Source organism: Centroberyx gerrardi, chromosome 1, assembly GCF_048128805.1.
Source record: "Centroberyx gerrardi isolate f3 chromosome 1, fCenGer3.hap1.cur.20231027, whole genome shotgun sequence".
NCBI lineage: Eukaryota > Metazoa > Chordata > Actinopteri > Beryciformes > Berycidae > Centroberyx > Centroberyx gerrardi.
In genome coordinates, this window is record NC_135997.1 from 2533862 (window position 1) to 2549873 (window position 16012).

The 16012-nt window shown below is 39.3% G+C and overlaps 1 protein-coding gene across 1 annotated transcript; it reads right to left on the reverse strand.

Moving 5' to 3' along the window:
• Window positions 1–2608: 2608 nt before the first annotated feature.
• On the reverse strand, window positions 2609–13233 carry slc67a1 (solute carrier family 67 member 1). The gene is made up of 10 exons (XM_071899825.2): window positions 12709–13233; window positions 11494–11591; window positions 11166–11311; window positions 10523–10655; window positions 9998–10110; window positions 8010–8120; window positions 7140–7240; window positions 5773–5874; window positions 4755–4875; window positions 2609–3723 (listed from the first exon to the last, which is right to left on the reverse strand). Exons 1-10 carry the CDS (start codon window positions 12868–12870, stop codon window positions 3536–3538), a joined length of 1275 nt encoding a protein of 424 aa, XP_071755926.1. The 5' UTR covers window positions 12871–13233; the 3' UTR covers window positions 2609–3535.
• Between the last annotated feature and the right edge of the window lie 2779 nt (window positions 13234–16012).

Sequence of the window (16012 nt, forward strand, 5' to 3'; positions counted from 1 at the left end):
AGATCCCGCTGCTGTGATTTTCAACTGACTCCAACGTTTTGGAACATAATTTCGCCAAATAGCATTTTTATTGATAGAAGAGAACATAGCGGAGGGATACCATTTAGGAGAGATAGTTCCTGTTTGGGAGACCGGATCTACTTTAATTTTTAAACACTAATTTTAGTGTAAACCAAGAATAGAACTCGTCCTGCTGCATCTGATCTTACTTAGTAGTTTATATTCTGGTTTCTGGTCAAGTGCTGAATAATTTCCATGTTAAAACTAAGTGGCTTTAACACTAGAAAGGCCAATCTGTGAGCTCATTGGTTCTCAACCTGTTTGGCTCATGACCCCTTAAAACGAAGCGAGTTGTGTGTACAGGTGTGTACAGTGCAGAGTGGTGAACAGTTCAACCACAGAATGATTTTCTCTTTTCAGGTTGTTTCACTTGATTCAATATCAGAGGCCTTGAGGCTGAAAAATATTGAGTATTACACAAGAAAAAAGCAAAAATTAGAGAAAACTTTGAAAAAATACACATAATAATAAATCTGTATAGTAGATATGTTTTTCCTATCCCATAAATCATATCACACCCCCTAAAACGATCTTGCGACCCACTGGGGGGTCCCGACCCCCAGGTTGAGAACCACTGCGGATATTTTGGCTTTCGACATCTACAAGCTGTGCTGAAATTTCTACTTGACCTCTCCCGGAAACGCTGTCTTTAGAGACCAGAGACTTTCCATTTTCAAAATCAAGGAGAGGAGTTTATGATCGATTTTAACCGCCTTTTCCCAGCAACCGATGTTTTGACAGACAGTTTCCATGGAGACGGACTCTGACGCTCGGTGCTCCAGTCTGAGTTTCAGGATTCTGCAGCTTCAGTCTCACTGATGTGAAACTCGGCCTATAACTACTTATTTCATGTGGCATTATTTTCTGAAATTGAAATTAAGAAAATTGTATTTTGAAAAAATACTATAAAACATTTCACACTTTCTTGATTTCTACACTTTTCCCCTGTATTTAGAAAATGTTCCTGCTCAATTTGTAATTTGACTGCAACAGGTTGCAACACGTGTAGCAGTCTGTCAATTACAGCCACATTCATTGCTTCAAATTAACACTTTTTAAAAACACTATGAAGAAAATTGTCTTTTTTTTTGGATGGTTATCTATTTTGACTTAATAGAAAACAGGCCGTCTTTGTAAAATCCCCCTTTATTTGCTGTAGTCGGGACATAATGTGGATGTTACAGTCTCTCTGTTGGCTGGCAGGCTGCAGCAGATATTTGGCAGAACTAACCGCCACAGAAATCACACCAGTGACATCTGTTGGAAGTGCAGCTCGGTCTGTAAAACCTCTGACCCCCTACTGTTAGAACAAGACAATGATTATCTGGGATTGTGGAAGATGCAATATTTCAAAAACACTCTGTATTTTCTCTGAACAAAGAGACACCTGCTGCAGATTGAGTGACATCACTTCAACAAGCTGCAGCTTGGCGACTGAGGTAGCAGAAAACTGTAAATAAATATGATGAAGAACAACAAATATATCATTATGATAAAGCCACAAGGATTTGCTCATCCTCATTACGTCATTTGTTTTGCTGCATTTGTGATTTAGAATTTGGTCATAAATGTCAGGTTGTTGACTGAGTGTGAAACGTTTCAGAGTCCAGAGGCGCTGGATGATTTCCATCTGCCGGCCTGCAGAAACTAAATCCTCTGCAGCTCTGCCTTACTGTCCTCCTCTCACTGCTTCATGTCTCATTCAAAGCACTGGAATGATGGCAAGTCGCACAAAAACTGAAACTCCTCCATACAGTTTACAGGTGGACACTACCAGTCAAAAGTCTGGACTCACCTGATTGAATGTTCTATGTTTTTCATTCTCTTAAAGCCATTTTGATCTAAAGGCTTCTGCTTAAATGCTTGAAATGTGTTTTTTAGACAAATATAAATACCGTATTTCCTCTAATATTGGCCCGGGCCTTTATTTACCTCAACTGCAGAGGGTACCAGGCCTTTATTGGAAGCAGGCTTATATTAGAGACAGGCCTTTATTTCTAATTCCCTCTGTTTGATAAGTATATTTGCTCATATTTTAGTACGAAGCTTCCTTGTTTTCTGATCTGCTTCTGTTGGGGTTCGTTAGGTAGACGTTTTTTTGTTACTGCAATGCATTACGATAATTACGGTAATCGACGACGGCATGCTCCAGAGACTTCCGCCGGCCGAGCCATCTTGTGGCACTTGTACGTTACTACAAACTACAGTTACAAACAGGCACCAGGAGTTTACCGGTATCCACCGTTGTTTGCATGTAAGCTGAAGCTAACTGAAGCTAACTGAAGCTGGGCGCCGATGTGTTCCCGGTGATCCGGCCGAGATTTCGGCGGGGGTCCCGATGCTGATGCGTCACCGGGCGTCCGGGGCTTGGACCGGGAGGATCAATGCGGCCGTGGGCGCGGTGGAGAGGACAGCGGCGGAGAGAGGAGACGGACACGGTCCAGCCATACACTAGGTTTTGACCTAGTCTTTTTCCTTTGTTTTTTCCCCCGGCCTGTATTTGAGGCCGGCCTTTATTTGTTCGTGTCGACGACGGCCCCGGCCATTATCGGAGACCCGGCTTTTAATTGACTACAGGCCACTATTAGAGGAAATACGGTAGTGAAGTTGATCCTATGTATGAATTTCTTTCCAAAGTCTTTGCCTTTCCATCAAGGCAAAGGGCGGCTACTTTAAAGAATCTAAAATATAAGATCGTTTTGATTTGTTTAACACTTTTTTGGTCGCTGCATAATTCCATTTGTGTTATTTCATAGTTTTGATGTCTTTACTGTTATTCTAAAATGTGGAAAATAGTAAAAATAAAGAAAAATGTGTGTCCAAACTTTTGACTGGTAGTGTATCAGGGTTCAACCGATGTGGGTTTTGAAGGCCAATACAATATTTTTGTATTGAAGCAGCTGATATTCACCATCTTTAAATTTGACCATTTTTATGCCTGAAATATTTAGACCATCATGGGGCACTAAAGCACTCCACTGAAACCCAGACTGATGAAATACTTTTTATTTATTTATTTTTAACATCATTGAAAAGTTGAATGAATAAATAAAATATGCCAAGAAAATTAAATTTCATTTCAAATTACAGACTGTTTTTCTGTAGCTGGATGACACCGACTGGCCTATATCTGATATTCAATAAAAGCTTAATATTGATCAAACCCTACTGGGAATAATGCACTTGACAGACTCTGATAAATAAAAGGCACGAGTGTTATCAGGTAGAAACAGTGGATTTGCTGCCATCTAGTGGTTTGATCCTGAACCTCCATCACAGGCCAAAGAACTGCTGGTGAAAATCAGAACAACACAGAATTATCTCCCTTTTCTCAACATGTAAACCGCTTCCAAACGGTGCTACGAAATTAGTGATTGTAAAAAATGATTATATGTAAAATAGATTGGGGATTTAAATCTCCTCTACAAACTGAAGATGAGAAAGAGATTTTGAATTTAGCCAAGAATGAGAGATTTCATTCCTTCCGGCCGGCGTCCTTGTTGAAGCCGCGCCGCAGCAGGAACACGAAGACAGCGATGTTCACGACGAACTGGATCAGACCGAAGGAGGAAACGCCGTAGTTCTCATACAGGAAGCCGCCGATCGTCGGTCCGACGGTGCGAAGCAGAGACTGAACTGAGGCGCACAGTCCCAGCATGGTGCCTGCAGGAGCAGACGGCAGGCAGCTGAGCAACAGGGTTTCAACTTTTTTTGCATTGGTTTTTAAATTTCATTTTCATTTTTTATTTGTTTTTTTTCACAGATAGGGTTTGCTGGTTTTAGTTTTCCCTGTTTAGTTTTGTTTGAAATGGCTATTTTCAGACTTGGAGACTGATAAAATGTGTCTTAGTGGCAGTTTTACGTGTCTTATGTAACAAAATAATGTCTCTTTTTATTCAGAAACTATATTTCACTTAAGTGTCATCATCACTGACAGCCAAATGCCTACAAAGGGCAAAAAATCAGTGTTGTCTGCCTGTGTTTAACATGCAAAAATGCAGATACTGCAATACTTCTTTCTCTCGAGAATATCTCTGTCTGCTTAACAAAGCAGAGATCCACACTGAAATTTGATGTGGTGCCCAAAACTTAGCCAGACAGTTCTGTGGTGTGGAACCAACCAGCCAATGTAGGGCTGCAACTAACAATTATTATTATATTATTATTATTATATTATTATTATTAAATAATAACAAATGCCCATCACAAGTTCCCAGAGCCCAAAGTGATTCTTCAGATTTCTTTCAGGTTATTTTACAATGATATGAAACAGAAAAAAAGCAGCAAATCTCAGCATTTGTGAAGCTGTAACCAGCAAATGTTTGGTATTTTTACTTGATAACCATCCCATATATGTAGCTACTATTGGTGCATTTGGTGCTGTAAGATTGCATTTTTGCAGCGATTCCCTGGTCAGGTTGAAAGTTTAACCTTTAACTGTAATCAGCAGCCAATCAGCAGCCAGCACACATCAACTGCACAGATCCAGTCCCTGCTGTGTATTTAGCTGCACTGCAAAATTCAAACCTTTGAATGACCGCTGTTGTTAGAACCAGAAACACAATCATTTCTCTGGCCATAACTACTTTTGCACATAGAAGGAATTTAGCTTGGTGGTTGCTTGTGTACTTTGTTAAAAGACAGAGACGAATAAAAGACAATATAAAACCGACAGAAGCTTCAGATGATCTTACCGGTGTCAGAGGAGGGAACGCTCTTGGTCAGCATGCTGTCTGTGATGACGTTAAACACGCTGAGGGAAAACATCATGGGGACGACGATGAAGCAGAACTGGAACACGTTGAGCATGAACGCCTGCAGGGAGAAACAAAAACAATATCTGGGCTACAACCAGCAATGACACACAATCATTTATCACAAAGGATGGAAATAGCAAATACAGCTGATAGCAGCAATGAACAGGTTGCCACAACGTGAAAAACAATGTTGCCTGATTGCCCCACAAGGCATTGTGGGTATTAGCTATTATCACAACATAACAGAGGTTCTATGGCTGTATTTTCAACATCTTAACATGTGGCTTGGCATGTTTCTGACCAACCTGTAGAATTTCAAGTGGCTCGATTACTTTGTCATGAATTTACAGTCAGTTGAACTTTTTATGTAAATAAAAATAGTTTAATAACGTGGCCAATTTTGGACCAATCCCTTAGCTTTTCACAAACCCAGTAAAGGCTCGCCCAGTTAATGTACTTGCCAAATTTTGCGTCAGTCTGACCTGCAGTTCATTCTAAAATGCAGTTCTAAAATGGCGCCCAAAAATGTTTGTATTATGAGTCCTAGAGGCAAAACTGTTCGGCATGTACAGATACATATCGGCACCAAGTTTCACAGCTTGTAAAACACTAAATGCTGGCGGGGTTCACCGCTGTATCGTGGTGCTGCTGAACAGTGTTCAGACCACCAGCCGTTCTTCACAGCATCTTCACTGCAGCTGGAGCTTCAGGTCGGTGGAAATGACAAATGACAAATGATTGACAAATGGCCAAAGGAAATGATCAAAGCAGACGTGAAGTCCTGAAACCATCTGATATATCTTGTAAAATGTTTCCAGAAACACATGATGTGTTCTTATAGCCAAGGAACTCTGCAGACTTTAAAAAGTGCATTGTTGACTGAGATACACTCTGTTGTGGAAAACTGGGGGGTTACTCTGTGTGTGTGTGTGTGTGTGTGTGTGTGTGTGTGTACCTGGGCCAGTCCCACCAAAGAAGCGACAGCGATGGACAGCAGCAGCAGTGAGCTCTCAGAGTATCTGGCTGTCAGCCGGCCGATCACTCCTCCCTGGATCACCTGAAGAAACACCCAGCTGTTACTCAGCTTGTCTCAGTGAGCTGCAGCACAAACTACACTGACATGAAAATCAGCTTATCTTGTATATTAATCTGCTTACTATAAATGATAATAAGGTAGATTTAGAGCACTTTTATACTTCTGCTACTACATGTTTATTTGTAAAAATGTGGAAATGACATGCATTGTTTGGCCAATTGTTTGCCAATGCTAAATGACAGTGAGTCTTTGGGGGAAACCATTAAATGTTTAATAATTCTTAGGCTTTGAACACATTCACGGACATTGAAGGGTTTTGTGTTGGTGATCTTTGCAGTGTTACAGTGAATGTTTACAGTCACAAGGTACAAAACTGAAAAAACTCCACGGAACGTCAATCAAACAGTGTGGGCGGAGCTTGGATTTCCTGTTGATGCAGTTTGAGTTTCTCTTTTCTCTGTCTGTTCAGCCATGGTGGCTATCGCTGCTCATGCTAACTACCCAGTTCTTCTTCTTCTGTTTATTCCAAACAAACCGGAAACGTAAAACGCATCACTTTCCTATCTATAACTATCATTTTCCCAGGAAAGAGCTACCAGACACCGGCTGTTTAGAACAGACAGTGGAAAAGCTTTATGAACTGGCTATAGGCTGGATCACAGCGAGTAGAAAAACGGACATTCGACAAATCAGCCAGCCAATCAGTTTCATATTTACCAATACACAGTGTGGAGAAAAAGTTGTATTGTATGTCTCTGTTTTAGGCTACAATAACTGCTTCTTCCTTCTTGTGTCTACGTGTAATTAGATGTTCAGAATCAGAGGGACAGGCAGGGTTCCCACACCTTCTTAAACATCAAATTCAAGGACTTTCCAGGCCCAATTCCCTCAAATTCAAGGACCCAACACGGCACAGTTTGAGACACGGATCAAGGTTAATTACTGTTATAACACTGAGAATTTTTATAATGAGAACTAGCAGGCTTTACAGAAGCTCACAGACAACAATTAAAAAGAGAGAGAGGCTTGAATGTGTGAACACTTCTCAACAACTTCTCTAAATTCAAGCACTTTCAATGACCCATGTCTATTTATGTCTATTTTTAAAAACTTTCAAGGCCTTGCTTTTTTTTTCTCAAATTCACAAACTTTCAAGGATTTCAAGGAACCCGTGGGGACCTTGGACAGATGTCATGCGTTCCTGGGACAGTGCATGCATCATTAAAGAGAACACTGAACATGATCTGGTGTATTGATCCCTTGAACATCATTTTTTTTGCACTTACCATTTGCACGATGCCAAAGTAAGCCATCAGATATCCGTTCTGCTCAGGCTGCAGCTTGAAGAAGTTCATTGCGATGACGGAGAACATCACCTGAAACACACCTGAGGACAGAGAACGACACGTTTCACTTTGATTTCCAGAAAGTTTTGATTTCTGAAGATTTTCCTCCTCGCCGTCCCTGGAGACTGTCAAGCTTGATTTGTATGTCGGTGCTTCCATGACAGATAACAGCTGCATTTTTCCATTACTGTGGTGCATTTCAAAGATCATCTCTTAAGAGAAATACGTACAGAAGCATTTCAAATCAATTTTAGAGCTAGCTTAAAATCAACAGCATCCAAACTTAATTCAAATTCTTCAACTCTAAGAATTCAAAGTCAAGAGAATGGATCTATGGCAAAATAACAACAGGTGTAGTTTTCATTACACTGTTAATTTCACGCCAGGGTTTTTCCAACATAAGTATGGACAAGCAGCCTCGAAGTGCCTCAGGTCAGGTAATAAATTGAAAAAATGACTTTGATCCAATAAATCACAATGTAAACAAAGACTGCAGTGTGTTTTCAACAGCGGACACCATGTTACATTCAGGCCTTTAAAGACAGACATGAATTACTGTTATTGTTATTTCTCGCTTTCTTCCCATACAGTGCAATAGGAAAATTGTAGGGAGAAATAACTATTATTATTATTATTAACTATTATTATAATTCATACAGTATCTATGTTTTCTACAATTCATGGGACATACAGTACATGCAGTGTAGATTTGGAACACATTTATTTTAAATTCGCTATTGTAAATAGTGTTTTGTAGATATATTGAGGAAGATATTATGCAAAAATGTCTTTAATGAAACCTGTTTTCACCTGAAGGTAAACCTGAGACGATCTTCACCAGGAACGTCATCGTCACTCCTGGAAACTTCATGAGTCTTGTGATTTCCCCCAGATTGAATATTGATCTGCTTTTGTTGTCACCTGCAGTGGATTCAGAGAGTCAGAAAACAACTGTCAGGAAAAAACATAAATGTCTAGAAAAAACATGAATGGCATTTCATGAACAACAACACTGATACTGTCAGATTACATCGTTCCTAACAGTCTCAGTCAAATAAATAATAAAAAAGGATTTGTGAAGTGAGAATGTGAAAGGCAAACAAACGAAAAGATACTGTAGCTCTTGCAATATTTAAAGAGCTGTTATTTATATAAAGCAAGACCCATTCCAAAACATCACTCTCTCACCACTATACATTAACAGAAATGATGCAAGTCACCCACAATGCATCTGAACTCTTTCATGTCCCGGCTTCTGATATAACTGACTCTCCAACAAAGATTTCTCTCCTTAGTCTTTAGTTTATCAGATGGTTACAGCAGGTTTTAACGCTTGTGATTTACATTCTCAAAAGCATTTCAAGTGTTCAGTTACGTTTTTAAAACAACTTATTAGCCGGAAAATGATACTTTATATTTTATACAGTGTCTCTCTGTGAGGTGAGATGAGGCTTTTTTTTCACTTTCATTTTTGTATTACGCACTGCATGGAACTTGTACCTCTGGAGGACAACATGTTCACACTCAGTGAAGTTTTAACCAAATGAAAATTTGATACTTTGAAATTGTGTTTTCTTTGAAGCCACAGGAATGACACTTTGTGCCAGCCATAACGGTCAAAATAAAGAAAACAACAATGTAAAATCTTAGTAAGTACAGGACGTCCTGCAGTGGAGTGAGGAACATTTTTCTGCACTTAATGTTCTGTAAACCCAAACAACGGAGGAACCATCTTCATAGACGATGTGCTTCTTTCCTCATGGCAGTATCATTCACAGTGACTAGGCCCACGAAAACACACAGGTTTCCCAAAAAGACCTGTGCACCTGACCGATCCACCTGATTCACAGTCTAATTATTTTCCTAGACAACATGATGTCATCGAGTTTCTTTCAGGGTCAATATGAATTTGGCCAGGAGGAGGAACGGGCCTCAACTCAAGTTGTTTAAAAGGAAATGACGGGTTTAAAAAAAAATAATAATAAAATAAAAATGTAATTGCAAAGCTCTACTCTCCTTTCAATCAGCATGTAAAACAGAAACAGAAGAGGCACCATAGTTGTCCATGCCAGGGTTTTTACACAAGAAGAAATATAAAACAGACAGTTCCTGTACTCAGCTCTGATTGGCTGAGTCAAGTTTGAAGCCGTTGTATACTATCTAATACACCTGTGACCTCATAACAGTTAATTTAAATATTAATTATATAATATTACAATATATAAACACAGATCTGTAACAGTTAAATATAAATGCACTGATGGAAAATCACCACTCATACAGGAACTGATGTGTCGCTTAGCAACTGCGTTGTTTAGCTACTGTTCATGAGTGATAATTGCTTGGCAGAGGATAAACATTATTATTATTATTAGAGGATAACATCATTATTGCCATTTGATTATTATTGATTGGTAAATGTAAAAAAGTGGAAAACAACTAAGGGATCCCAAATTGGCCAAAATACTGAGCAAAATAATGTCAGGAGGGAAATTACTTGTAATGAAGTCATTTAATCAAGTCAAAGCTTTTAATTTTAAGCTTGAATACATTTTCTTTCTGCATAATAAGTGGTTTCCCTCCCCTATTACTGATTACTGATTGAAAATAAAGTGTTTGACTATCAATGCCTGTTGTAAAATCACTGCCAAGCATGAATGTTTATGGCTTATTGCTTAGATAAAAGCCTTCCTCATGCCTGCATGCCATGAGTCTTAATAGATCAACTCAGTAAAATTCATTATGGATTTCCAAACAGCCATGATGATCAGGTGTAGCAGCCTAAAAGTGTGTCTTACTGTCTGTGTTGTTCCTCGGAGCTTGTGCTTTAGTGCTTTTTGGGATAAACTTTAGAACCAACACTAAACTGACGGCGCTCCCCGCGGCAGCGAAACATGCAGCAAACGTCTCCCTGGGAAATGAAACACTCAGTAAAAACACTGCTGAACGGACAAGTATTGTGGGTGAACTGTTCATTTGGAGCTGACAGTGAATCACAGTCTGCATGTGAAAGTTAGAGGGGGGGGGGGGGGGGTGGAGGAAGCAACAGGGGCTTATGGGAAATGTGGTCTGAATGTGGAGAAACACTAGAACTAGCAATACTACTGGTGTGAGACAGAGGCTTGATGTTTAAAAAAGCTACACATAGCACCTTTAAAAATATCAGAAATACATGCCTTGGGGTTGGCCATGAAAATGTAATACATTTTAAATCTATTCTATATCATTCAATTTGATCTCTATATAAAAACTAAGTCAAGATTGCTAAACAATAACAGCGCTGCAAAAGCATCAGACACACACACACACACACACACACTCACCCATAGTGTTTGTTGAGGGTGCCGCCTAAGGTGGAGCCAGCAATCATGCCGACACCAAAACAAAGGCCGAGTTTGGATAAAGCATCGGCCCGTTTGTCTGGCTCTGAAAGGTCTGCCACGACCATCTGAGCGCCTGCAGAGAGGACAAAAGACACAGCAGAGGTGAATTTTGTGAGCGGGAATCTTCATTTGTTTACTACAGGTGATTTGATGGAGATCTGGGGATGTTTTTTTCTCTGCCCTATGGTTTGCACGCTCCATATTTATCATGAGATTTATACTGATGCAAAACAGGTTGGTGTCTTGTATCCTGCATAAGGGCTAAGGCCCTCAGAGTTAAATGGGAAGATATTACTGTAAATGTGTACCTAAAAAACACCTGTGGTATGAACCTAAATTGACAGAAAATATACCAACTGTTCAAATATTAGACAATGCATTCAATCTGCACCAGACTTGGGGAGGAAGATAGATAGATAGATAGATAGATAGATAGATAGATAGATAGATAGATAGATAGATAGAGACAGACAGATGAATGAATGAATGAATGAATGATCCATCTTACATAACAATGCAGGTTCTTTGGGATTACTGAAAATGTCAAACTGAGAGAGGAGGATTTTAGAAGAGTTGTGCCTACCAGGTAGGATATGCATGAAGACTGCAGGGAGCTTGTGGATGAACAGCATGGCGGGACTATCTGCTACCGACAGTAACAGGAAGAAGACCACAGTGGCAACGGAGGATAGAGACAAGGCCGCTCGCGCCCCGAAGAGATCTGCAAACCTGCCAGCAACATGAAATAAAACCCAGAGATCACAGACAATATTCTGCCAGGCAGGAAGAGTGTCGGCTGCTACTGTCAGCAAAACAGCAGCCTGTAGGCTACGTCCAGGAAATGTCTCCACGCACAAACAAATGTCTGTAAAAGCAACTTTTCTGTGCTGTGTCAACTAAATTGTACTTGCCTGCCAAACATAGGACCCCCAAGCAGCTGAATTACGCCTACTGTGGTTTGCAAATAACCAAACCACAAGGTGTCGAAGCCAAGCCTCTTGGCCAAATACTGTTTTAAAAGAGAGAGATCAAAAAAAAAATATTATGAATTCATATAATTTCAATGTGCAAATATCTCACAGGCTACCGGTTTGTTTCAGACATCCTGTTTGACAAAGCCTTAATGTCACGCTGTGCATCAGTTCTTGCCAATGAGTACTGTGAAAGTATCACACATCAAAATTAAAGGAGCTACATGTAGGATTTTAAAATGAATACATCATTATCATATATAGTAATTGGAATTAAAAGAGATCATCAGTGAGAACCTGTCAGCCTCTATCAGCGTCTACGACTGGATTGCTTTACGGCACAAAACAGGTAGAGGGCGCTGTTCTTCCAGAGCAAACGGACTGGTCCTGGACATTCTGAGATGGGGACAATTTTTGTGTTTTTGATATATCCAATGATACCCAATAAAATAAAATAAAATAAAAGATATTGTCTTTTGGGGGTTTTGTTTGTTATAAAAGTTTGGAACAAAACAACAGAACAAACTAGTTGTATGGTGTTACATTTGAAGGCTGGGGTTAAGTTTACAGTTCCACCTCAGTAGGTGAGGGTGAATTTGAAATTCTGCCAAATTCCTGACCTCTGATGATGAAAATGTTCACAGTTTTTTTTATAATACAGTTGTGCGAGAGATTTTCTTTTAATCTTACAGTAATGACAATAAATGCCTAAATAATATTTTTTTGGAAGCTTTGTCAACCTCATCCACAGTATGCTTGTGGCTTTCCAGATTTTATCTATTTTTTTTTTATTTAGCTTTTATTTAACCAGGCAAGTCAATTAAGAACAAGATCATTTTTACAATGACAGCCGGCAAGAGGCAAAATGCTTTTTAATGGGGAACTGGGGGAAGGGGAGAATAAAATAAAAGATAAGAGAAAAGAAAATACGGCTTGTACTTTGCGAGGCAACAGAAAACAAAATAAAAACAGTAATGGAACAATAACAAGGACACAACTAATTAAGCAATTAGTGTGTAGCAATAACACAGGGTATGACAGCATTGGTAGAGAAGTTAGTGTAATACACCTATAAGTACAGAAACAACTTGGACCAACTGACCCCGGTCTCCCCTACCGGCACCTGAGCCAGTCTGAGAGAAGAGGATTACTTACAGGAGTTATAGAAAACTGTAAAAACATCCATGTTATCTCCAATGCAGTGATGAGGTAAGTGATGTAGATTATTTTCATCCTCTTTTGTCTGTTGAGGTCTGCGGCTTGTGAGGAAGCCGTGATTCCCGACTTTTCCTCGCTCGTCTCACCGATTCGACTCATTTTTTTACTCTTAGAAGACTCCTAGCTAGCTTACATACACGATATTCTCGCCGAACATCAAGCAGGCAAGGTGGAAGACCGTTGGTGAAACTAGTCGGTCCAAATTATGAATAAAGCTAGCGTCAAGTGTCAGTTTCCTGGCGAAGTCCACTTGGTCATGGTGAACTTTCACATGAAACTGTGTACTTTGGAGCAACAAGGCGATGGGGGCGTTACCGAGGGAGGCCGTCGCTGTAAACTGGAGCTAGTTTGGGGAATTTTTGCTAAGAAATGGAAAACATAACGATAAAAGTGGCTGGTTGAAGGCAATTTTTTTACGGTCTATGGTTGAAGCATTACCGTGAGGAACTACTGTACCTTACCCTGCCTTCAATGACGGAAATACCGTAATTACGAGTTTAGCGCACATGAACGACACATCAAAGTGGTAAATACAACTGGGAAAGATTTCAAAATGCTGCCTTCAGGTGCTCCTCGGAAGCTCCCACTTCAGAGACCTGAAGTCGTAAATACGACTTGTCACGCATTCAAGTGCTTTTGGTCAGAAATAATAACCAAACACTACTTTAACAAAGTAGTGTTTGGTGGCTGTTGTTGTATTGATAAAATCAGGCATGTAATTGATGTTTTAATTCATTTAAAATGCATGCCAAGTAAAAGCTAAACAAAGAGTGAAAGTAGAAACGTAACATGTAACAATACTAATTATTTGCAAATGCCAAACTAACATATGATAGGAGAATACATCACTTTTATGATACATTTTTTCATGAGCCCTTTTGTTAATTGAATATGATGGACAGACTCAGGAGACTCATGGAGTTGAGAAAAAAGGTTATGACGCCACCCACTGTCCACAGGTGTGATACCAGATAGGTGCAAAAACAGTAGGCCTAGTAATAATGGGTGATCATTTCACACCCCTATTCATTTTCAGGGGGCGGGATCCGGGATCCCTTATATGGGCCCAAACATGTCAAGCTTGAGAGACTAGTCAAGCTAGCCGTCACTCGCAACTCCGTGGTCAAACCAGCCGCCCCTAAATTTGGAGTGCACGCGTATTCTCACCTTTATGGCAAATGTATTGAAACGGCCCAGAGCGAGCTGACAGGGAGAGTTAGCGACTTTATTCTGTCAGATTTCTCACTTTCCAAAGACAAGTGTTGCAGTATGAAACTCTTACCTGAAGAGAGGCTATGACATCTTTATTCTACCCGGGCACACCAAATACAATACAATTTATCAAATTGCGTCGCACTTGGCGCAAGGATACACATGTGACTACGTCCGGTTTTCAAAATAAGGTGTTAACACATATACAAAAAACATATATGGAAATTCGATTAATTGGATTATATTCACAGGAAGCATAAAGCATGTTATCAGTGTCCCTTATAAATTAAAACATCCCACTAAATTGTGAGGGACATTACTTTATTCTTTGTTTTTGGGTTGCAAAAAAAAAAAATCCTGACAATGACTGATATATTTGAGTTCAGGACAACCCTGACTGCATACTAACCCAAAATCAAGCATTTTTACTGTATCATTTCAGAGAATTTCAAAGTTAAAGTCCCACATTTGTACCTTCAAATGGCTTCCTTTCTAAAACTTGGGGTGCTGTGAAAACATATTGCTCCATAAGTTCTGACAATGACTGATATGGTTGTATTCAGGACAACCCTGACTACACACTAACCCAAAATCAAGCATTTTTACTGTATCATTTCAGAGAATTTCAAAGTTAAAGTCCCACATTTGTACATTTCCACATGAGAATAGAGGAAGATGTTGGCAGCTGCGCACTATGTCTCTTGGCTGCCCCCTGGTGGATTGTTCAAGAAAGTGCAATATCATCAGTGCAATACCGTTTTGCCTTTGCATGATGGTCAAGATATCGTTCTGACTGTCCCAGGTCTGATTTCATCCACATCTGCCACACTCAGGTCAAGGTTTTGATTATCATGGGGTTGTATATTCTTTTACCTTTTCAATAAAATCACAGAACAGTGTCATTTTTGCTTGAAACCGTTTAAGTTTGCCTCACAACTTCATCTTGAGGCAAAGTTCAGTTATATTGTGGAAGAATATAGAGTCACATAAAATGTGATGCATTTTATGTTAGAAGTTAGGGTTTGAGTTGAAAGTGATATTAGATTACTGTGGGAATCTTTGATTGATTATAAGGCCACCTCTGTTATTTTTATATGAATCAAATACTAGTACAGAAGAACTTGTACAGTTATATGAGGATGAAAGGTCAGCTTAAGGCACAAATACTTTATACTGCTTTTCCTCTCTCCTCTCTGTCCTTGTTGATAAAGGATTGCCCACAAGTAGAAAAATGCATGGGATGATGACTATGCTCCACTATAACATTGCTGTAGTTAACCAGCTACATGTAGCTATGCAGTTCTATGCACCTACTTACTATTTTATATTTATTTGTCTCGAAATTCTCAGTTTACAGACTATTCCTATGTACTTTTATTTATCCTATTAAAGTTATGAATATATTTGGGCTTTGGTGGTTCTAATTTATTGTACTGTCTGTAAATGTATCTTTAGATGTCCAACTTGAGTTAACCTGCTTGAGTTACATACTGATAATGTGTATTATCTATGTAAATGGCATTGAGTCTATTTCCAACCAGGTGTGTTTCTGGGCACTGTATAGGGAGATCAAGCATATAGAAATTTTGCTATGACAAGAGTCTAGATACTAACTAGAAAAGACTAAATTTTCTAAAGAAAATGTAAGTGTGCTTGCTGTCCTTAGACTTGGCATTCATAAGTTTTGCTAAGCGGTGCAGCATTGCAATTGTTAGCATTTTGCTCCGTAAATCCGTAAACCAATTGTATTTTGTCCAAACTATGTCTGATTACAAAGAATTTTAATAATAATGTCCTAAAATATTTTTTTAATTTAACCAGATACCTAGGTAATTGTAACACTGGCCCCTTTTGAATTTGACTTGAATTTGACTACTTGATTTTGGGTTAGTGTGTAGTCAGGGTTGTCCTGAATACAACCATATCAGCCACTGTCAGAACTTATGGAGCAATGTGTTTTTACAGCACCTCCAGTTTCAGAAAGGAAGCCATTTCAAGGTACAAATGTCGGGACTTTTAATTTGTAAAT

Excerpts from the sequence above, each read along its gene's own strand:
- slc67a1 (XM_071899825.2), bottom strand. The coding sequence starts at position 12,870 with ATGAGTCGAATCGGTGAGACGAGCGAGGAAAAGTCGGGAATCACGGCT. Across the intron at positions 11,312-11,493 it reads GGGGGTCCTATGTTTGGCAG|GTTTGCAGATCTCTTCGGGG; the intron begins GCAAGTACAATT and ends TGTTGCTGGCAG. Across the intron at positions 10,111-10,522 it reads ACCCTCAACAAACACTATGG|GGAGACGTTTGCTGCATGTT; the intron begins GTGAGTGTGTGT and ends TTCATTTCCCAG.